This window comes from Rhamphochromis longiceps, linkage group LG8, assembly GCF_057381845.1.
Source record: "Rhamphochromis longiceps isolate RC_006_pf linkage group LG8, R_longiceps_female_GT1.1, whole genome shotgun sequence".
Lineage (NCBI taxonomy): Eukaryota > Metazoa > Chordata > Actinopteri > Cichliformes > Cichlidae > Rhamphochromis > Rhamphochromis longiceps.
In genome coordinates this window covers 25,842,468-25,864,912 of record NC_140564.1, presented here as the reverse complement: position 1 = coordinate 25,864,912, position 22,445 = coordinate 25,842,468, and the positions used below count along the sequence as shown (strand labels likewise).

At 41.5% G+C, this 22,445-nt stretch overlaps 1 protein-coding gene across 4 annotated transcripts in view; it reads right to left on the bottom strand.

The window, feature by feature from the left end:
- Positions 1-1,843: 1,843 nt before the first annotated feature.
- The window catches only part of nrxn1a (neurexin 1a), a 66,923-nt gene continuing 46,321 nt past the window's right edge, over positions 1,844-22,445 (bottom strand). For 3 of the 4 annotated variants that reach the window (XM_085416728.1, XM_085416726.1, XM_085416727.1), the window contains 11 exons: positions 22,101-22,223; positions 21,396-21,777; positions 20,812-21,002; positions 19,671-19,844; positions 18,320-18,439; positions 17,285-17,466; positions 14,887-15,058; positions 13,872-13,961; positions 12,514-12,824; positions 5,354-5,432; positions 1,844-4,543 (listed from right to left, as the gene is read on the bottom strand). In XM_085416728.1, coding sequence (XP_085272854.1) covers positions 4,242-4,543; positions 5,354-5,432; positions 12,514-12,824; positions 13,872-13,961; positions 14,887-15,058; positions 17,285-17,466; positions 18,320-18,439; positions 19,671-19,844; positions 20,812-21,002; positions 21,396-21,777; positions 22,101-22,223 — 2,126 coding nt within the window. In that variant the 3' untranslated portion in view covers positions 1,844-4,241. The remainder of the gene's footprint in view (positions 4,544-5,353; positions 5,433-12,513; positions 12,825-13,871; positions 13,962-14,886; positions 15,059-17,284; positions 17,467-18,319; positions 18,440-19,670; positions 19,845-20,811; positions 21,003-21,395; positions 21,778-22,100; positions 22,224-22,445) is intronic. The other variant, XM_085416729.1, reaches the window with a different exon arrangement.

The window sequence follows — 22,445 nt, the reverse complement described above, 5'->3', positions numbered from 1 at the left end:
GTCTGTTATGTGTAGACACAACACTGGTTCATACCTTGAATCAAGTGTCCTTTTCTATGCTTGAATGATTCATAGGTCAGTGTGAAGTGGCTTAACAAACACAAAACATTCCTCTGAAAATAGCCAGGTGCAAGGACTGGACTGAAAATGAATGAAAACACTGTCAATGTCCCCCCAAAATTATTTGAAATACCCACGGAAAACCTGAAGAACTTGAACAGACCACTTCAAAATACAAGAATGTCTGGCTCTTGGAAAAAATATAAAGAAATGAGAGGTGAAAATACTTAAATACACAATACTGTATAGGTACAACTTACTTCAAACATACAAACACAGACATTTTATTAAAAAAATGTGTTAAGGAAGCAAACTTCTGATCCTTTTTTGCAAATAAGACTTAAATGGCACATAATTATATACTTGAGTATATACAATCATATACTCATTTCTCATGTTTTTATTTTTTCCATATAACACGTCCCTAGATTCGCACATTTAGAAAAATATTCAGCAAAAACAATAAACATCAAAAATATTTAGCTGGAGTCACATAAATAAAATGTAACCTTAAATAAATAAATGCAAATTTTTCCTAGTGAAGTAGTGAGTATTTTTTTTACACTGTATTGTTTTTACTTTTATTTACAGGGTTGCACTACTGCAAGATTGCCTGTTTTTTTTTATTTATTTATTTTTTATTTGCTTAAATGTAAAACTTGTCATTAACTGTGCTTCTTATTCACACTGAAGCTGGAAAAAAAAACTTGGATTCTAACATTGTCATAATAATAAACTACAAACAATGCAAAGCTACATTTTCCTGTTTCACTGCAACATTTGTTAAAAGGTTATATTTATGAATCTCCAATCACTCTGCACATGCTTTTTTGCATTTCTGAACATGTACAATCTATCTGTGTGTCATCTTACTTGAAAAACAGATCTCAATCTCAGTGACACAACCTGTTTAAAGAATTCAGATTATCTGCTGCTAATACTAATAATCTGATTGTGTGTTGTACAATCAGATTATTGTACACTGTCGAGAAACAGCGTTATTTTGTATTCACTCCATAAATATTGCAGGGCTCTGTCTTTATCTTTGTCCTAGCTGTCTGTGGCCAAGGACAGCAAAGCAGCAGATGGCTACAACCTAACACAAGCCTTTTGTTGAGCACAGACTGTTCTGCAAAGACAAAAAGAAAGCAAGACAAACAGCGAGAGAACAAGATAATGCAACTGGGGAGGTGTTTATTGAAATAGCAGCTCTTTGTATGTTTCACCTGAGGATGCAAGTTCAGCTCTGCAGTCTCAGGGATCTTTCATCCGGCAAACAGCAACTCTGCAGAGACTTTGCGTTTACAGCACAGAGTTGTGCATCAAAGCCCTGTTTAGTATGTGCAGTGGGGTATATTTGTGCATTTGCCATCCCAGTAAAATGGTGTGGGACCTAGAAAGGAAGAGCTGCTTTCTTTTCTTAATTTGATGAAACAAAAGTTGAAAGGATAAAACAGAATGTGGATAGATGTGCAATTTATGGTCTCTGAATTTACAGAAATGCCCTTAATTTCTGTACTTGTTACATGAGAGACTGATGACAGTCTCTTATGTCCATTAAATAAGGTTTGCTGGAACTAAAAGACATGCCTGACATCAATCTTCTTTTTATTGGGAACTATTCCTCTAAGATCTGCCCTCTGATTCCCTGCTACCTTTTGACTTGTGTTAATTAGACAGTCATCCGATATCATCATAGCTGAGGGGGGTGCGATAATAGGCGCTTTAATGATGTCCGCAGGCAGATGGGAAGTGAAAAACAAACACGCAAAAAGCTCACTTGGGTAATATTTTATTTACTCATTAATCTTCAAAACTATTTTTCATAATAAATTTCCACTTTATGTTCATCAAAGAACCGTAACAATAAAAATAAAAGTAAATACTGTAGAAAAATTGTACATATAGAAAATAAACATGGTTAATGAACACCTAGATGTAGAATAATCCCACTTGTTGAGACGCCTCCTATGTTTTCAGATGGCAACACAACAGAGATAGAGGTAAAGGAAAGCAACAGACATGGAGGAGAGGGAGACGTAGTAAACGAGAGGGAAACACGAAAGAGGCAGGTCAAAAAGGCCAGTTAAGGATGGCGAGAATAAGGGGAGATGTTAAGTTAATTTTGACATTTATACTTTGAAATCTCACACACAGTCTGTTTCATGTCCTTCCTTGCCCTGGTCTGTTTTGCATGCATCCGACTGGTTAGTTACATTGCTTGGAAGAACTGTAGGGGCTTGTTCATGTCATGGCACTGTTTGTATCTTGTGGGGCTACACTTATTGAGCTGCAGAGGGCTCAGACACTGCAAAAAGTCCATAAACAGATAATTCGCCATTGCCCATGGGAAACCCATCCGTCTGTCCCGTCTTGGGACATGTCACGAGTATTGATTCATCTGTCAACCAACAGCAATGAATACATGAGGACGCAAAGAGAAAGAGAGAAAAGGGAGAGCCAATGAAATCAAAGCAACTCAAGTTGTCGTATAGCCAATGGCATCAAGAACTGGACTTTTCTATCTATTAGCAACACATGGTAACATTTACTTTGTTATGTTTTTCTTTTCCTCAGCTGGTTTTTGCTATAAAAGGTGGTTGGTTAGCGTAGGTATAGTGGGCGTGACCTGTAAGACATCAGGCTAGGAAACAGGATGTGGCCTGTCGTGGGGCGCACGTGTCCGACGGCAACCCACAACATCCCCCTCCTCCTTTCCCACCTGCAGACAAACCTACCACCTTTGGACTTAGTGGGACACGCCACCACTCCACAGCACAGCTCGGGCATGCAGCACACTCGAGATGGTCACGCTTTGCCGATGAAGATTTGATCTGAGAGTCGATTTGGCGACTGAAATCATTGTTGTATCCCACAGACTGAAAAACCATTTGAAGTGCGTACTCAGAAATACTTCAAGCCGAGGTGGTGAGTTTATGATGGTGGTGCGTCACGATGTAACCTCTGGAGTTTCAACGCGGTATAAATCACACGGAGTAAGATAATTCACGTGCAATAAGATCCCCCCCCTCCCTTCCCCAGAGTCTATACTGCCCAAATGTTCCTCATATTCATCATTATCGTTGCCATAACAGTTATCATTATGAGCGTTGTCTTTTTCACCAATGTCTTCTTGTATAGTCTTCAGTGTCAGTTATGAAGATATGCTGCGCTTTTAGCATTGCAGGTAAGTGTATGTCTGCATGTGTAGATCCTTTTTAATTTTACCATGTGTGTGTTTGTATGTAGTCTATGTACGTATGTGTGTGTGTGCAAGACACCACAGTGCAAGACTGGTGCCTGTAGGTAGCATCTGAAGTCTCCTGTCCAGGAAAACATCTTTCAGTTTTTCACTGATTACACTGTTTTGTGATTTTCAGGGTGCCATAAAACAGCAGCGCTGCAGCGTAACAACCACAGCCCATCCGTTATATTAATGGTGCACCAGCCCTGCCGCTGCCTATCCACTCGCAACTCACTGTCTCTCTTTGGCTACACCCTGAATTCCTGCCGTGCTGTCTGAGGGTAGACTTGGACCATTGGTGTGCTTGTTTCCTCAGCATCCTCATTGCTTCTTCTAGCCCCATCTGCTAACAGGGAGAAAGGCCAAGAAGCTTGGAAGAGAGACACTTGGTGCTTGTCTTGGTGCTTTTACATCTTTGTTCTGGTGCTCTGCCTCTCACGCAAACACTCTGTCTGCCATGTGCTTCACTTAAAGTCTTCCTTGACCTCTCTTAGTCCAACTGAAGAGGTCCAACTGTGGCAGGGGAGTCTCTTTTTTTTTTCTTATCAGGCTGACCCAAAATGGTTCTTAACTGGGAGTTGAACTGGTGCTTTCTAAATCATTTGGAATGGTGTTAATGTTCATAAAAGAAGCCTCTCACAGAGGCTCTGCTCATTGGTAAATACTGTACAGTAAGGGCTCATGCCCTCAGGCCAGTCTGTGTGTGTATGTTTGTGCTTGAGTGTGTGTGTGCCTGGGCTCGTTTGTGTGCATGTTTGTGCTTGCCAGCATGTGTGCAGGTGTGATTATTGGGGAGTAAACATTAAGATCAGCATGTCTATGTCATGTGTGTTTGTGTGTATTTTTTTCTTTTTGAGAATATATCTATTTATGTACATATACCGTTATATATATAAAGGTGTATGCGTATATGTCTGTGTTTAAGAAGTCATCCGCCTCAGACATAGTACTCCTTGTCTTTGTTCTTCTTGTTTTTAGAGATCTTGGCGATGCCCAGCGGCTTGTCCTTAGCGCTGCCATTGGGCTGTGTGGCTGAGTTGCTGATGTAGTTGCGGCTCTCGTCCACGTGGTAGGAGCCTTCGTCGCGGTTGCGATACTTGTACATGGCGTAGAGAAGGATGAGGATGCAGAGGGCAGCAGCTGCTACAATGCCCACCACCATGCCCGTAGTGCTGCTGCTCTCCCGCATCTCCTCAGACGGACCCGGGAACATCTTCACCTCTGGCAGGGGAGGGCGGGCTGTGAGGGGAGAGAGGAGGAAATTGATGTTATATGATGGTTTAGTTTATACATTATTAATTTGGATTGCCTGCGATGATGGTGGGAGGAGAACTGGAAGACACAATGCATCATGGTGATGAATTATTTGACAAGCGTTTTGCATAATGCTACACGCTGGTAAGGGAAAGCTACAGCTTAGAGCCAAAGCTGTTTACATATCATCACATAATGCGTAAACAGATTACAGTACACATCGCTTAGAGGAGGATCCAGAGCACAGGTGCACGTTATATCAGGTTTTATTACATACTTCTGACACTTTACAACAGCCAGAGAGAGCTGCAGTACGGTGAGACTTCACACCATATTAAATGATTTATAAGGAAGAATTTAAATATCAAATTTTATGGCTGTCCAGACATAAGGGGATGGAAAAGAAAAAGGTGAAGGAGGGAGGAGGTAAATAAAATGGGATATATAAAAATGAAATTTTAATGACAAAGAGCAGGATACAGATGGGAAGATAGGAAGAGATGGAGAGTGTTAGGTAATGCCCGAGGGTGGAAACCTGAGCACAAATAAAAAATTAACTGGAGAGCATAAAAATGGGTAGCAGTGCGAGTGGAGGATGTAAAACAGGTAGGAAGCATTGTTTTTTTCTCTCCAAGGGCCACATACTGAGCATGTATATTGATAACTAATCTTTTTTTTTAACTTATTGGATGTTGGCGGCCAGACTTAGAGGGCCCAGGGGATGTATTTTGCCCATGAGTGACATAAAAGCTGCGTAAAGGCAGTTTCACATGTATATTAGTTAATGTTTCTCACCTGAACTGGGGTCACATGGGTCAATGTCTTCATCATCGCTTGGGCACTCAGCTGATGCCACCAGCAGGTCGTCTGTCGACTGAGAAGAGAAGATGGAGAAAAATTGGCAAACGTGTCACACACACACACACACACACACAGACACAGACACACACACACACACACACACACACACACACACACACACACATACACTCATATACATACAAACTCATGATCGTCATCATTTCTAAGACAGAAACCATCAGTTCCCCACACCCCTTCTGTTTATTTCCTGTATGTGTGAGCACACAGCACCAATCTTTCGCCCACCCGTTTTCAGTTGACCATAAACACTTCTGCCTGTTACAGCCCCCAGCAATAGCAGGCGGCCAAAACCTGAGTGCCAAGGAGAGAAGAAGAAAGAAGAAGGAGAAGAGAAACACTGAATCCCTTTAAAACCACAAGGAGACTGCTTAGTTATTATCTAGTACTGTCTCAACCCTCCCCATCCTTTGTTCTCTTCTGGCCTTTCTATCTGCATTCTGCCATCTCCATCTGATACTGGCAAATGCTCATACGTGAGGCTGAGGACAAAAATAAAACCAGCCTTCATTAGATATCTGTTAAGCGTTTGATAGTTTATTTAAATCTCTTTTATTCAAAACCTCTCCACGAGCACCATGTTGATTTTCTACTTATAGCCCACCTCTAACCTACACCAATCCACTAATACACTCAACGACCGATCCTTTTCCATGCTTTGCTCCCTCTCAATGGAAAAGGCGCCCTTTTTCCTCTCAGTCCCTGCTCCTCTTGTTGCCATGGCAACTCTAAGTTCAGGCTGTTAGAAATGATGGGGAATAAAAAAAGAGGAAAAAAAAGGGAGTGTGCACCCTCAGCGGGGACCTGTGCGTTGATTTGCAGTTCCAGCCAGAGTGCGAGGAGAAAGGAGAGAAAAGAGGGAGGGAGTTAAAGATAGATGGATGGATAAAAGGAATTTCAGGTGGAGGCTATTGGGGAGAAAGAAAGAGAAAAGAAGACAGGAGAGGAGGAGGAGCACTTCAAAGTGCTGCGGTCTTTACTTAACACGGTGCTAATGTGCTCCGCATATTCATGAACTACTGTTAAACATCGCCCGCCTTGACGCTTCGGCATGAGAGATATTAAATGTGTGAGCGTGTGTGTGCATGCGTGTGTGTGCTTTAACCACACTGGGTGCTCAGTGCCAGCATTAAATTAAAATTGGATTGTGATGCATTGCAGTGGATGTTAGTAACCCACGGAATAAAAGAGAGGCGAGAGAGCAGCGGAGCTAAAAAAGAGAGAAGAGCAACAGAGGTGGAAACTAAAGTGGAGGAGCAATCTAAACCAAATCAAAGCGCTGAGATGTCTAAGTTAGGACAAGAATAGCAAACGGAAACTCATTAAACTGCCATTAAACCTCGCAGTCTCTTCTTCCTGTAGGAGCACAGTTGGTGTGAGTAGCGGAGATGTGAAACCTCTGAAAAAGCCTGCACTGGCCTTACAAGTCTGCTGTAGTCCAGTTTGGCCTAAAAGTTACATTCGGTTACTGATGCTTGACTCGTACTCTTTCCTCAGCTGCCTTTCCAATCAGTTCTGCCCACTGGACTGTCAAATGCTGCTAGGGCGAGCTTAGCCTCTGGAATTCAGCCAGTCAATAAACCCTCTGTGCCTTTGCCAAGAAATAGCACATGAACCAATCAGGCCGCAGGAAACACACCACCCCTGACACCTGTCGGCGATCAATTTTGAGCCACGGTGCTTGATGATTGATTCAAAGACACCTATGTGCCCTCCGCAGACACCTGATTTGAATCCTGACTTCAGCTAAAACAAAAGCCGAGGAGCACATTTTTACAATGTCCCTCCTCTGATCTGTGACATCACCTTGTCAGCTGACCACCCCATCCAAAGGGAGGGTGTCAATTGGAGTATTGATCCACTTATCGCAAGGGAGGCAGTGAACACAAGAGAAAAATGGGGACATGCCAAACACAACTTAAATCGCATTGATTACCCACAGAAGTTCAGAGAAAATCTGCCAAAGCAAGTGTATGCCCGAGGATCCTCCGCCCCTCTGCCTCACCCTCCTTCTTTGTTCCCATCTTTTCACGGTCTATCAATAGAGCATGCTGACATAATAATGGACACAGATGAACACTGATAGGGAGGAAAAAATAGATACAGGTGGACAAAGCGAGCGTGACAAGAAGAATATCTGCATGCTTAAAGAGTAAAATCTCTACCTGAGCCGCCGAACAGTGCCAACGACCATCCATGCCTCCCTGACTGCCTAGTTCACACATAGTAGCTGCACTCAGTCCTCACACTCTCTTGCAGAAGATTCAACAGATTGTCTGCTACTTTCACAACTGGAAATCACACACACATGTACTCACACAAGCTCTATGACAGCCAAACATGCTCCATTGGTCTAGTTCTATTTAAACACATCTACACAGACACGCGAGCATACACCAGATCAGGCTGAAGTTGGCAGGCTGATGAAGAGATCCTGACGAGAGAGGAGAGGAGCTAGCTCCACTACTGCAGATGGTGAGATAGACTCATACACCGCCTGCATTAACAGCCTATCACTGGAGCTCAACCACAGACAGGGAGGGAGGGGGAGGGAGAAGAGGAGGGGGGGGGGGTGACGAGTAAATATGGAAAGATATGAAGGGAGAGAAAGAGCAAAGGGAAAGCGAAAATAACCGAGGGAAGAGGGAGAAAGTATCACCAGAAGATCGATAACAAGTAGAAGAAAGGCAAGATGGAGACGAAGATGTGAAAGATGTATAGATAGCGATGCAGGCAGAGAGAAAAAAAAAACAGACGGAGAAAGAGGAGAGGAGAGGAGCGAGCGAGGCATGAGACGTGGAAGTGCCTGGGTCAGCTGATTCCTGTAGCCAATTGGGCAGAGCTCCGAGCCTCGAGTTTCTTCCATCAGTCTTCCCATCAAACACAGGTACACACAAACACATGAATGCGCGCAAACACACATCCACCGACAGACAGGGAACATCAAAACCAAACTCGAGCTCTGTGACTCAGCGCAGCCTCTAGCATAAACACTCACACAAACTCTCCCTCTCTTCTCCTCGCTGGTGCTCAGCTGTCATGCATTATTAATCCCTTCCACTTTTCAACACGCAAAAAAACCCCACGAAAAAAGCCTCGACACAGTGTGGACGTCAGGAGGAAGCTCATAACATATTCTTACTGCACAAAGCACTGACGGCAGGAGCAAACCCATGGGGTAACTTAGGCAGATCCACTGAGAGACACACGCAAACTTGAGGCGTGTGCGAGAAACCGGCAAAGTGCTCGGACCCATTGCACCTTTGTAAGACATCTCTCACTGCCCCTCCTCTGATGCAACGTGCTGCAATACAACTTATTGTTCCCGATCCACCTGAGTGTATGCGCGCGCGCATGTGTGGATTCAATGTTTTATGTGTGTCTTGATTAAGGCCAGATTGGTTGCCAGGCAACACTAGGCAGCCTCAATAGGGAAGCTGTAGATTCTTCTTAAACAAGACAAACACACATACTCACAAAAATAGAGTTTGGGGGGCAACTGGAGTGATTTGACTTGCACAGACGAGCAAACGCCCGTGCTGCGGTATATCGAGCATATAGTGGGTCTGACCCACTTCTCATGCTGACTGCACTGCATAGCTCCACATCCCAGATTCAGCATTCACATCAGTAAATCACAGGCGCAGGAACAGTTCGCTTAAATCGCATACACATTGAGAAATTGAGCAGTGAAGAGTGTGAAAAGAAAGGCCCTGTGACAGCACTGTCACTCTGCAGCACTATCCCTCCAGCTCTCATATCCATTATTGATGCCTGAGGCTTAGCTCACAGCTCTCTGCGTTCTATTATTTATGTCTGAAACAGCTGGCGGTTTATACACAGAGGAGCTAGTCTCTGTGGGAGACTGGCTGGGAGAGAAAGAAAGCAAGCAGCGGGTAGTGGGGCTCACTATCTCCATGGCAACTTGTATCACTTAGAAAAAAAAAATAAATCTTTTTTTTCAGTGCTGCTGGCGCACAGTTTTATAACACAGGAGAACTGCAGCACACAGACGCCCACTAAGAGCCTGATAACATCTCTGTAGTGATCTGAACAATAGAGGCGTCTGCGGTGTACCTGCTCACAATGTATCCTCTGACATTAGCATCGACTCTTCAGCTGCTGCCGCTATAAAAATGCCACAATAACAATTTTGTGTTTCTATTGTACCATTTGCATCAGTTTACATATTATGGGAAAGCTATTACATCCTCCACTGGCACAAACAATTCTCCTGCAGTAATTTAGAAGGGAGGGACCACTTAGCGGTAAATTTGCCATCTAGTCTATTTCTGTGATTGTGCTGGAGCAAAAAGTGAGCCTTCTGTCCATTAAAGACAAACAAACAGTGCTGCAGGGCAAATAAAAACCTATTAATCACCCAATATAATTAGGAAAAGTGCCTATGGTATTTCCTGGAGCAAAAGCTATGTTTTTTTTAAAGATATTGGACTTTTTAGTTTTGTGGCATTATTTCCTCTATTTGCGGATATATAACTCTAAATAAATCTTGTATATATCCCATGAGCCGCAATCATAGACCCCATACAAAGATGAATTTGCAGTTTACAACATAAATTTGATGAATTTATGTTATTTATGAATTTATTTATGAATTTATATTCAAATTGTTTCTGCATGAGGTCTCTCCCTGTTGAAAGGGAGTTCTTCCTTCCTGCTATTGCCAAGTGCTGCTCATAGGGTTCGACTGGGTTTTGGCGTTTTATGTCTAATCTACCTTGCAATTGTTGCTGTTAAATAGCACTACAGAATACCATATCTTGCAGTGCCAAGGATAGCCAACACGCTCAAATCAAAGTTTAAAAATGGGAAACTCCAGGGTGATATCACAGTGGCTATGTCCAACTTTTATATACAGTCCGTGGCTGCAGCAGACTTATAGATGATAAGACTTGTTCAGACTTTGATTCCCTTTAAAGTCAGGTGAAAGACTTTGATGCTGGAGTATCCTAATGCCCAAGGGGCCTAAGGAGCTGACGCTGTAATTATTATATTTACCATCTGAGTTTTATCTGGAAACTTTTTTGTGCTATACACCCTGTCAGATTACTGCTATGCATGAGAAAAAAAACTATTTTTTTCAGTTCTCATCTGCCTTTGAGTAGCCCCTGAGGAGTCATCATTGTCCACCTTGTGCTTCTAGTTAATTTTAATTTTAATCTACGATGGGTAATGCACGCCCTAACAGGACAATATATAGCAGGCAGAAGGGAAGTAATGAAGCACAAATACTTTAATATTTTCAGGTATTTATACTTTACTAGTCTATTTTTTTTAAAATAGGCTCATTACTTTTTATTTAACACATCTGAAAGAAGATATCACCTCACATCAGAGCACACCTTCAAACACCAAAATGATATGAGTCACAATGGAGGGAATAACTCAAAAAAGATAACCCTATGGGTGTATCCATCATCAGGGCTTATTGCATACAAATAGATGAAATTTATAGTAATTTATGCATCATTTATAGTCTATACTCAGGGATTTAAATAGCTAGAATGATCTGAAACAGCATTCTTGGTGAGACTAATCTGGTAAGACTAGTCTGTAAGTTGTGATTGCAGTACTTCTAGCTAGCACTACGGAAACAGAGGATAAAGGAAGTAAATTTGTTTTTTGTTTTTTTAAGTGGCAATTTATTTCAAACGCAACATTTCTATCAGCTCAACAAATATCAGCCAACGCACAAAATGTTTGTGTGCAGTTTGTCACACAGCGTGTCTGCTAGCTAACAGTACAGCTACTGTATTTCACTCAGAGATGGAGAAAGATGTGAGAAAGACAGGATGGGAGAGAAAGAAAAGAGGTTATATTTGAAGGTAAGGACAGATCAGTGATATCTGACAACCTGAAAGGCTTCAAGCTCCAACATTCTGCAAAACAAACTGACGTATTTCTAACTTTGTATTATTCAAAGTTATATGAAAATACTCAGCTGTTTAGTGTAGGATAAAAAGTTTAGCTTACTGTAATGTGGTGAATGTAAAGCACTGTGCTGGACTGGAGCACAGTGGCTTGGTGTTCTTGGTCAGTGTTAGCTTACATAAAGGGTAGCAGAGATTAATTTGAATTTTAGCTGATGATGCTTAGAATTATTCACTTAAGTTCAATCTCCATCTAACTGTATATTGTCTTGTATAAAGACAGCACAAACAGTATGCTGTCAGTGTAGGGGATGGAAATCAGTCAAGATAGCTTGTTGAATATATCTGCTTACATCACGTTGAATTCATTTGTGAAAACCCACAAAGAGCAGTCAACCTCAGCAGCAGCACAGGTCAGCTGATGACAGCTTGTACATTAAGAAAGACTCCTGGAGCTCCAGTTTAAACCCTGACGGCACACATTTTTCTGTTTGGGTATGGAGGCAAAGTGAAAAAAGTCTGCATTCCCATGTACTAATATTATTTTATTATTATATTAATATAGCACTTAGCTTTGCACAAAAATAGCTTGTAGAAACGTTGTCCAAAGAGCTACTTTTCAGAGGCTCTACCTTTTACAGACATTAAAGAACGTCTGTATTTTTGCCATCTCTGATAATAGCATGCTAAATATGGAACTGAAAGGCAGGAGGAAAAGAAGATGACCACAGAGAAGATTAATAGATGTAGTGAGGAGGAGGACATACTGAGGGTTGGTGTGAAAGGGGATGATGCTAGGGATAGGGTGAAATGAACTGAGCAGTCAAAAGTAGAAGAAATCTGACGTATTATCCAGTGCTTCTTATTATTATGTGAAACACTGCATATGAAACGTGGTCCATGAGTAAAGTGAGCGGAGCTCTGAGCGGAGTATAAAACAATTCCACTTTTCCTGTTATATCTTTCCATCCTTGATTAGTGGGCTGCGGCATGCTAATCCTCTTACTGAGTGCTAAAAGAAAGTTATCAAAGCAAATTACCACTTTTTAATTACCTATTGCCACACGAAAGGAAGATATCTGAGGAATTACATTGGAACAGCAGGTCTTTATGTGACCACACAGATTGGATTTAATAGGTTTTCCTCACATGAGATGACAAAGAAAAGCTTGATGGTGCTCTGACCTGCGGTGTTCCACCCTGCTTCCTGTTAGTGGCTGTGGTGGTTGTGATGTCACTGATGGACGGGGCGGAGTCTGAACGGTTGCCTCCGGCCGAAGCGCTGGACTGCGGGGTGATCGAGGAGGATGGCATATCGCCGACAAGACGCGCGCTCCCCTCCACTTTGATGTGGGGGTGCCCCTCAGCGGCCATGTTGAGGATGCGGAGGCCGTTATAGTAAAGGCCAGCCAGCTGTCCCTGGAACATGGCTGCACCTCGCTCGCCTCCACCAACGCGCACTGTTGTCTGGCTGTTGAAGATGGTCAACTGGCGGCCTACGCAGACACACACAAACACCCGCAACCAAACACACATAGAAAAAAGGTGGACAGGCGCACGCAAATACAGCCACACGCACACACACACACATTCCAGTGGTCACATACGTGCGTACATACACACAAAGTAAGTGTTACACAATCCACCACCCCAAAGCCATGGTGAGAGGATGGGATAGATTATGCATGGCAGAGCAAAATCGAAGCCGTGGAGAACCGTGGAGAAGGCTGAGGCTGAGAGAGATAAGAGTGAGAACGGAGAACCAGAGAAGGAGAAGGGGGTGAAGAGACTGAGAAGTTGACGAGGAGGATGAAGAGGCAAAGAACAGGAGGAGGAGGAAGAGTGAGCAGATGAGAGGAGTCAGAGGGCCCCGAGAAGACGGGGCTGACAGATGGTTGCTATGGTGATGGCTGTGCGGCACGACATTGTATTTGAAGGAGCGACAGACAGGCAGACAGAGAGACAGAGATCTAGAGAACTGTTGTCACAGCCCTATGAAGCATGCACAGGTTATAAGCTCTAGCACTGCTCACTGTTAAAGGGACTAGAGTCTAATTTAAGGAGCTCTGCTGAAGTTTAGGAGGAAAACTTTTACATTTTTTCAAAAAGAATTGCTCTATTAGTCATTTCAAATTTACATAATTCTTACATGGCACAATACTTTGCATGTACTTTAATTTGATTACAAATTTTTTTTCAACATATAGTCTTTAGTAAAATGCTTTATCGTTTACAATTTGATAGGAAACAAAATTATTTAATAAAGCATCTTTTATCAGTACTTCTTTTCTATTTTCTGATTTATTCACATTTAAATCTCTCCATCGTCCCTTTAACCTGATATTATCAGATACACACTAACAAGATACGTTCACAGGCACTACAGTTTACACAGTATTACACACTACAGCTGCCCAACTTTTAAATACTTAGTTATGGATTTAGATTTTTAGATGTTAGTTGATGGTGCACAATAAGTCAACTGTCTTCAAATTGTATTTTTTAAGCTGAAAGTTTTAAGGAATTTTAATCAGGGTTTTTACCTTTGTCGAGTAGCCAATCGTCAACTACTCGACCGAGCCGATAGGGGATTCGCTGTCTGGCGATGGCCAGGCGCTCGTTATCAATGTTGCCTTTAATTTAGAGATGAAAACACAGTAGTAATTACGCACATCCAAACTTGGTACAGGAGCTGGATACAAAAAGAACAGCAATGAAAAGAAAGTAATGGTCTGCTCATTGTTGGCATGTCACTGTGTTAAGGTCAGCTTGAAGAGAAGAAGAGCTGAATTCACTACGTTTCCACTGAGCGGACTCTTACTCTCTGTTCATTGGGTTTAATTTAAAGAGACATTTCAGGGGTTAACATCTGCAAGAGCACAGGGAAATAATGTTACAGCTGTCACATACTGCCTATATGACTGACTGAGTTTAGTGTTACATACTCACACACACCTCACAACAACTAGCATTTAGCATTTTGGCTATGAGCTACCTAAAGCCTCATTGTGTTAAAGACTACTAACTAAGATTACCACTTTAAATATAAAACCCAACAAATATAAAAACAAATACTATACTCAACAAAATACACTTTTTTCTTTTTCTTATTTTTTACTCTAGTTAAACATTTATCTCCAAATATGACATGTTTTTAAATTATTATTTGACCAAAAATGCACCAGCTGTTATTATTTTCTTTTATGGTGAGAAAAAACAACTGTATTGAATATTTTCATAAATTACCTTTAACACTATTTAACAGGCCTAACATAACATAGCTGGCTAGTATACAAGCTATTGTAAAAACGACCTCATTTTATGGTTTAAAAAGTCATGTTTCATGTCAGATCACACATATTTCATTTCAAACACAATAACATAAAACAAAGCTGCAATTATATGTCTCAACCTCAGTGTTTGAATATAAACATTGAAAGAAAACACTGATTAGAAAGTGAGTTGAATTGGAATAAAGTATAGCTGGCGCTGCCCCCAGGACAGGCAGTGGTGTGATGAGTCAGAGGGTTGGGCCTATACGTGCGGGGCAGGGCCTACCTGAGGGATAACGCTCTATGACCGGCAGGTCGTCCAGCTGGAGGGTCGCATTGCCACCACTGCGGGTGAACCGAATTACGTGGTACTTCCCGTCGTTGACAAACTTGGAGCTCTCCTCGATGTTGATATCGTCAGTGCCGACATTAAACACTACTCTAATGTTGCCTTTGTCCTGAGGAGGAGGAGAGGTATGACAACATTTTATCAGATGTGTAAAGGTCAGGATATTACCAGTTTCATGTCTTTTGGGTATGCACAGCAGAGTGTGTGTGACCACGTATTTGTGTATTAAATGGTGTAAAAGGACCTGATAAGTTTCACCAAAAACCAAAAGTTGAAAGCAGACAAACAAAGGGGTGGACAATGAAAACCAACGCTGTCTTAAGTATGGTGAATTTAAGTACTTGGCCCATGCCTGCTTAACCAGCAGCTGCAACTGATTCAAATAACTTCAATTGTTTACTCAGAATGATAAAACTATTTAATCAATGCTGAGATAGAGCTGGGCTTTGGGTAGATGACCTTTGAACCTGGATCAAAATCTGCTCAGGTTAGTGACAAGTTATGCTGTTTTCCAACTTCATCTTGGATCAGTAAAGGAATCAGTCTTTCGCATTCCAGTCATAGTCTAGACAGAATTGTCACACATAATGGCCAGGGAAAAACTCCAATCCGGCCCAGTGAACAGTTTTGGAGGAGGATATACATTTTGGACTTTTAACTGTATTTTCATAAGTTTCACACTTTTTCCTAATGATTAAGACCACGGACATTTATACTATAGTAACAGATTGACAATTAAATGACAGAAAATTTCCTGTTTTTTTAACTATTGACTACAATAATTTATGTTTTGTTTTTTTGCTTGTTTTTACAATGAGTCAGGAGTTAAAAAAGATAACTTTTTTGTAAATTAACGAAACCTTTCCAACTTTCCACATCCTTCCATTTACTACAGCTGAATTTCTTTATCCTGTAGAAAGATTGAGACATACTGTTGCACCTCTTTTTTTTATATTAAGATACCTCAGGGCTTAAATGTGTAATTAAAGTTATTTACACTAACATAAAGCCTAGTTAAAATCGACATGAGCCATATGTGGTCCTCAATGTTAAAATAACTTTGAGATCCTTGGTCTCGAGGATGACATCAGTTTCCTGCCAAAATAAGGTTGTTTTATATTGTAAACTATACCAATGATGACATAAAATAACAGCTATAGCAATCGTTGATGGCTTATTTTAATGATCGTAACAGTGCTATTTTCATAGTCCTATTTGAGCAAACAAATGCTTCAAACTGAAACTGCTCTGTGATATTTCACGATTTTCTGATATTTTACCGTGCAACAAATAAAAGCTCGATTATGAGGATGTGAAATCTTGTGAAGGTGTTATCAACCATTGTAGAGATAAATGTGAGAATTTATTTTAGGAGGTATTGCTCACCACTTGTCAAGTACCCAATGCTGGGATGTTTAATAATGTCCATGTGTCTGTTATGACTGTACAAGTGAAAGTTTATGAGAGCTTGCTGGGACAAGGTTGATCACTGAGGGCACCAAGACCCTCAGTAAAATACACAGCTGAATGCAGTTTTGTTGGCCTTAATTTATACTTAATTATCATTTTAAGAGAACATGTTGTGCTTTGTCTTATTTTCTGTCCTATACATACTGCTACAATAGTTCACGGTCATAAACATGGCTTAAGTTTCAAATAATGAAGTCAGGCTATGAACAAGGAATCCTCATGATCCCAAAGCTAAAGCTTCATACTGCTCAGCTAAAGACAGTTGTTTCTACTTTTATGGGGGATATCCCTGATATAGTCATCTCGGACAGGTGGCTCTCCAAACCTTCTGTTTGTGAGAGAGCCAATCAGAAGAAAGTTGACTTAAAGAGAGAACATTACCAGATTGTTGGCTGAACTGAGGTACTTCATAGAAACCTTCTATAATATAAATAAGGAGCTGGAAATTAGTATATTAGGTCCATTTTATGCATGATCACTAATTTTTACACTAAAAATCAATTAATGTAATTATGCAGCCCGGAATCAATAAACAAATAGCTTCTGTTACTGGAAGGGAGGAATAAACGTGTTCAACTCTTTCATAGTGCGATATAATTTCCTTATGAGAATTCATAACAAGTCTTTTTGGTTTAAACAAGGAAAATACACAATCTGTAAAGGTTTTGCCATAATTACATGTGTCATTTGGAGTGGTGGACCATCGTATTATGATGAAGAGTGAATACTGTTAATAGATATTGAATGCACACAGTTCTAATTACAAGTGTTGTTACTGTAGCAATAGCTGACTAAATGAATACAAACAAGAAATACTACATGAGAATGATAAATCACATAAACCTTGACAAATTGTTGTACTTACTATCTGCAGCTGAAGGTAGTCTCCCAGGCCGGATGCGCTGTCCACCCGAAGCAGAATGGCATGTTTCTGTTGAGTGCTGAACCCGAGGGCAAGCCGGTCAGCCCTGGTGCTGGGACGCTCATTAGGGGGCCATGTGTAAATCACCAAGCCTCCATCACGGGCAAAGATATAAGTGGTTCCAGCTGGTCGACACAGATAAAAAAAATGTAATTACAGGTAAATCTGTGTGTTGTGATGGTGTTATCTGCCATCACAGTTCGACCACTCCAGCTGGTAAATCTATGTTTTGGTAAATCTTTTAAACACAAGGAGCATATTGGAAAATAATAACAAAAAACTTAAAATGTCACAGCTGACTGGCCTTTTCTATTCTGACAAGTCCTTCTCCAGGCTGTTTCCCAAATTACTTATCACCATTACTGCAGGAGGCTGACTGTATAAGTGACTCAACCAAATAACAAATCATATAATTGTTTGACTCATAGGGTGACTTAAAACCAACATATATCTCTCTTCTAAGGTTCTGGAGGATGAATTAATGTTTAAAGCTAGAGAGCATGGAGACATTTTTAATCTAATGTTACACATAGACACGCTATAGAACAGCCAGTTGAGGGATTGGTATTTTTTTACAATATCAAAATCAACAGTTGACAGTGCCCTCCTGTGGAGGCTGAGAAAAAAGGCACAAGATGATGCTGTGATTTGGTGTTTCAAAGCAAATCATTCGACTGCAGCATTTTCACATCTGCAGTTCTGCACCACAGTGAAGATTTGATTAGGTTTATTTCTTGCAGTTTAGAGAGTCAGCCGCTGTGATTCACCTAACTCGGTTAAATCAGATAACAAACCTGCTAACAAAAGGCAAATGCATGATGAAACCAGCATGATCCAAATGCTGGTAGATAACGTTTTTCAAGTTGGTATCTACTTTGAATACAGCAGATAACAAACTCTACACTTGAGCTGTCTGCACCACAAAAAAAACTGTAATCCCCCCTGGGCCTGGGAAAGACCATAAAAGCAAAGACTCACCATCGTTGCACAGTGGCCCGGCGTATGAAGTCATGCTGCAGTCACAGGTGAAGCCCTCCCACTGCTGCAAACAAACTCCCTGATTTGAGCAGGAGTCTTCTTGGCAGGTAGTGCTGGGCCCTGCAGTGACAGATGTGGTTGGGTGGAAGGGTGCAAAAGTTAGGGAAATAGAAAAAGACACATGGATTTGGTTTTGTGTGGAGCCCAATGTGTTTACAACATTATTAGAGTACAGTGTGGTTATTTTTAAACTGCATTTCCTTGAAAAACTTTGCAGTTTCAAATGGTTGAATAGGCTTTTTGTGCTGTAATGACGTTATTATTAGTAGTATTAGTCAGACTAGGATGTTGTGGAAAGGCTCCCATTCTTTAGCTTTACACTAACAGGATCCAGTATAAACACGAATGAACCTAAAGTGTGTTATTCAGTGAAAAGAGCCAAATGTGGAGAGCATGCAGGTGGTGAGGTTAAATGAATGGGGCGAGGACAGGAGGGGAAATTAAACATAAGAGAGCAGAGTTATGTTTAAAGGCCTTCATCTCAATACTCTTCCTTGAGCAGTCGGTCACCATTCTCTCCCTGCTTCATGCTAAACGACTCAGGAGGAGGAGAATGTCAAAGTGCTAAACTTAGCTCTCCTTCGTTGCCCTCAACACAAGGCAAGGAGGAAAGAGTGTGAAATGATTCACAAATGGAGTATTGAAGTTGAGGTTAGGAGTCAGTAGGAGAGAGGTTAGAGAGCATGCTGCAAGGTGGTGGAGCTGTGGTCAACTCAAGTCAAGCAGTGGTAATGTTGCTACTGTGATGAAATCACTACGGTGGCTAGGAGAGGATAGGTCTCCTCTGACCTTTGACTCTGGATCACTGGGATCCACACAACACTGGACACCACTGGGTAGTTTTAAACACACGCACACACACGCGCGCGCGCACGCACACACACACACACACACACTCACACACACGCGCACACACATTTCCTCAGCATCACACACACACAAGTGTCTCTTACATGCTCGCACAAAGCGATATACCTTGCAAGTCAGCTTTCATCAATGTAACTTTTGTCAGCCAAACAAAAAAGCAAACAAGCAAATTAAGTTAGATGGTTAGTCAATGCACACAGATGCCTGTGAACTACTGAAAGAGTGGATCAGAGAGAGAAAACACAATGTGCAGAAAGACTGAGGAGGAGATGAAAAGAAAGAGAGTAAAGTTTACATCTAACAGGCCAGGAGCTGGGTTAGTGGGTTATGCTAATAACAGAGAGCATGATTTAAATGAAAACTGAAAGAAAAAGCAGTTGGGACACGGGGCTGGAGCAGATCTGCCGTTTTGTCTGCACCTCACCTTCACAGCCCCTCTCCACTTGTCCCATGGTTGCCAAGGCATCAGCCAAAAGGTCCGGGAGCCGTCCGTTTAGATCGACTGTTGCTAAGCAACCCTGAAATCCCTCACGGGAGTGGACAAGCTTAGGCAGGTCTCGGTACATCTCTTTGGAAACGCCCCCGATGTACAGATCACCTGTCGAGGAGCAATATAGTGAATGGCAGCTTCACAAAGCAAACACGAACTGTCTAGTTTTGCATGACTGTATCAATAATTTAATTGCAATAAATTATAAATTACTTTATCAACTAATTGATCTAATCACATAGCAGTGTTGTCACAAGTTCAGTGAGCTCAGCCAAATATTTTCAGTTAGTCAGTTAGTTATATATAGTACCAATTTAATTTAGCTTGATAAATTACACTAGGTTAATTGTTTTTGCATGTTTTTACCCTTTAATTTTTTTTTTATAAAACTGTTTAATTGCTTTCTTAATTAGAGTTAGAATAATAAAAGACACTACTCTCATATCTGTATGGTAATAAGTAGCTACCTCCAGAAGCTGGTTCGGGCAGACTACTGGATCTGCGCTGCCTCATGTACACGAAACATAACTCTCCTCACATCATATACCAAACACACCCTCCCAATTTGGTAGTCTATTTAAGCTACAAAATTTCTTACCTTTCCCTCTGACATGTCAGTGCCACTACTGCCCTACATCACTGTCTGCTGTTTGCAATCCCTTCACCATCCCAGCATCCACCTGTAGACTCCGGGGGGATGTTTACTCATCACTTCCCAATTTTATATTTAACATATTCAATGGAGTGATGAGCTCAGAGAGTGTCTGCCAAGCTGCATGCTGCTGCTGTAACAAATCAGTTTAAACGTGAGCTGTCTGACTGAACTTTGTTTACTACAAAGGCTGGAAACAGGGAGATACGGCTAGTCTCGTTCTGCTCAAGGTAACAACACCTCCAACTTCATTGACTCAGAAGTAGTCTGGCACACAACCTCCACAAAAAACAGCTAGTTTGTGTTTAAAACAAAAAGAGGTGCGCGTATTACAGTATACGGTCTCATTAATAATGCAGATAATTAAGATTTATCTCGTGTCAGCTTCTGTATCTAACTTTGAATGCCTTTATTTTTGCGTACCCTTTAGGTCAAGGTTCTTGGCACCCATGGTGGTCTGTGTGGTGACTTTGGTGTCAATCTTGACTGTGTGGAGATTGTTAGTGTCTCTGGATATGTGCACGTTGTGCCAGTGGTTGTCATTAAGAGGACTGTTAGAGTTGCCCTTAATGAGGTGTGCTCCGTTTCCCAAGTCAGAGATGTAGTGAAGGTAGCTAGAGAAGGAAAAAGAAAAAGAGAGGGGAGGGGATTAAATAACTGAGAAGTGAAAAGGGAAATTAATCGTACTTGTGATGAAGAACAACACAGGGTCATCCGCTCCGGGGCATTATTATCTGTCTTTTAGAAGCTTAATTACAAGAATAAAAAAAGAGCTGCGTGACTTGTGCATTTTTCATATCGTACACTTAACAGCCCATTTCAACCTTAAAGTCAAGAAATTTTTATTTTTTTGTTCATCGAGGATGATCTTAATAGTAAATTATAAATTTCTGCAGGACAAACATTAACATGAACAAGTAAAACTGCCTTTTATGAGTAATATTTTATATTTTATTTGACGATGACTGACTTAAGGTAAATCACACACAACTTATTGTCCAGCTCACCCTTTAACCAGCTCTACCACTATGAAGTCATTGCCGTCTCCTCTGTTGAAGAGGATAAGACCGTCTGGGGACGTCGTCTTGAACTGCATGAAGAGATGCATGGAGTAATAGGCCTGCAGCGTGGGCAGGGTGACAAAACTGGAGCGGGATCGGAAGGTGACGGGGTCGGCCACAATGCTCTTATAACCGATAACAGCATTGAGCTCGCAGTAGTCAATGTCGCCGTTCTTGCACAGGTCAATGTAGGGCATGCCGTTCAGCGTCAGGCCCTGAAGGTGGCCGATGAAATTGGAGGGCACGGCAGGCATGAAGCGTTTCTCAGTCACAATGCCCGTCTCCACATTATGGAACTCCAGCTGGGTGTGGTCACCCGCCATCTGACCTGGTGGCGGGGTAAACTTAAAAGGTGAGGGCTTTGGAAAGGTGGGTTTCAGGTGGAACTGTTCAACACTAAAACTAAAAATATTATTTATTCAACATCCTCACTATGAATAAAAGACAGACTAATACTAAAGTAGACACTATCATGACCACAATCACAATTCAGTATGATTGCTTTCAGGCACAGATGCTCTCTAAAAAAGAAATAAACCGCTTAATGTTCAACACAGAATTCAAGTGGATGTCTACACTCCAACTTAAGACCTGGAAAAAGTGTCATTTTATGGGGAGAAAACAAAAAATAAGTCAGGCTGCTGTGGTTACCTTCAGCAGGCTGCAGGTCGTCCACGGTGAGTTTGAGGCTCTTGCCACGCCGGACTACCCTCACCGTGTGCCACTCATTATCATTGAGGTTTGACCCAGCAAAGATGGTCTCTGGGCCTTTACCTACACATAGCCCAGAGCACCATTAACATATTGCATAAAGATGAGGAGAGAGACAGAAAGAGAAACAGATACAGAGAAAGAACCAGAAGAAGGAGAAGAAGAGAGCCAGATAGTTTGAGTAAAAAATTAAGGACAGAAACTGAGAAAATGGAAGCTAATAGTAGCAGGGGAAGGAGCCATTCATACCCTGGGGAGACAAACACCTCAGTGTTAACGCACTCT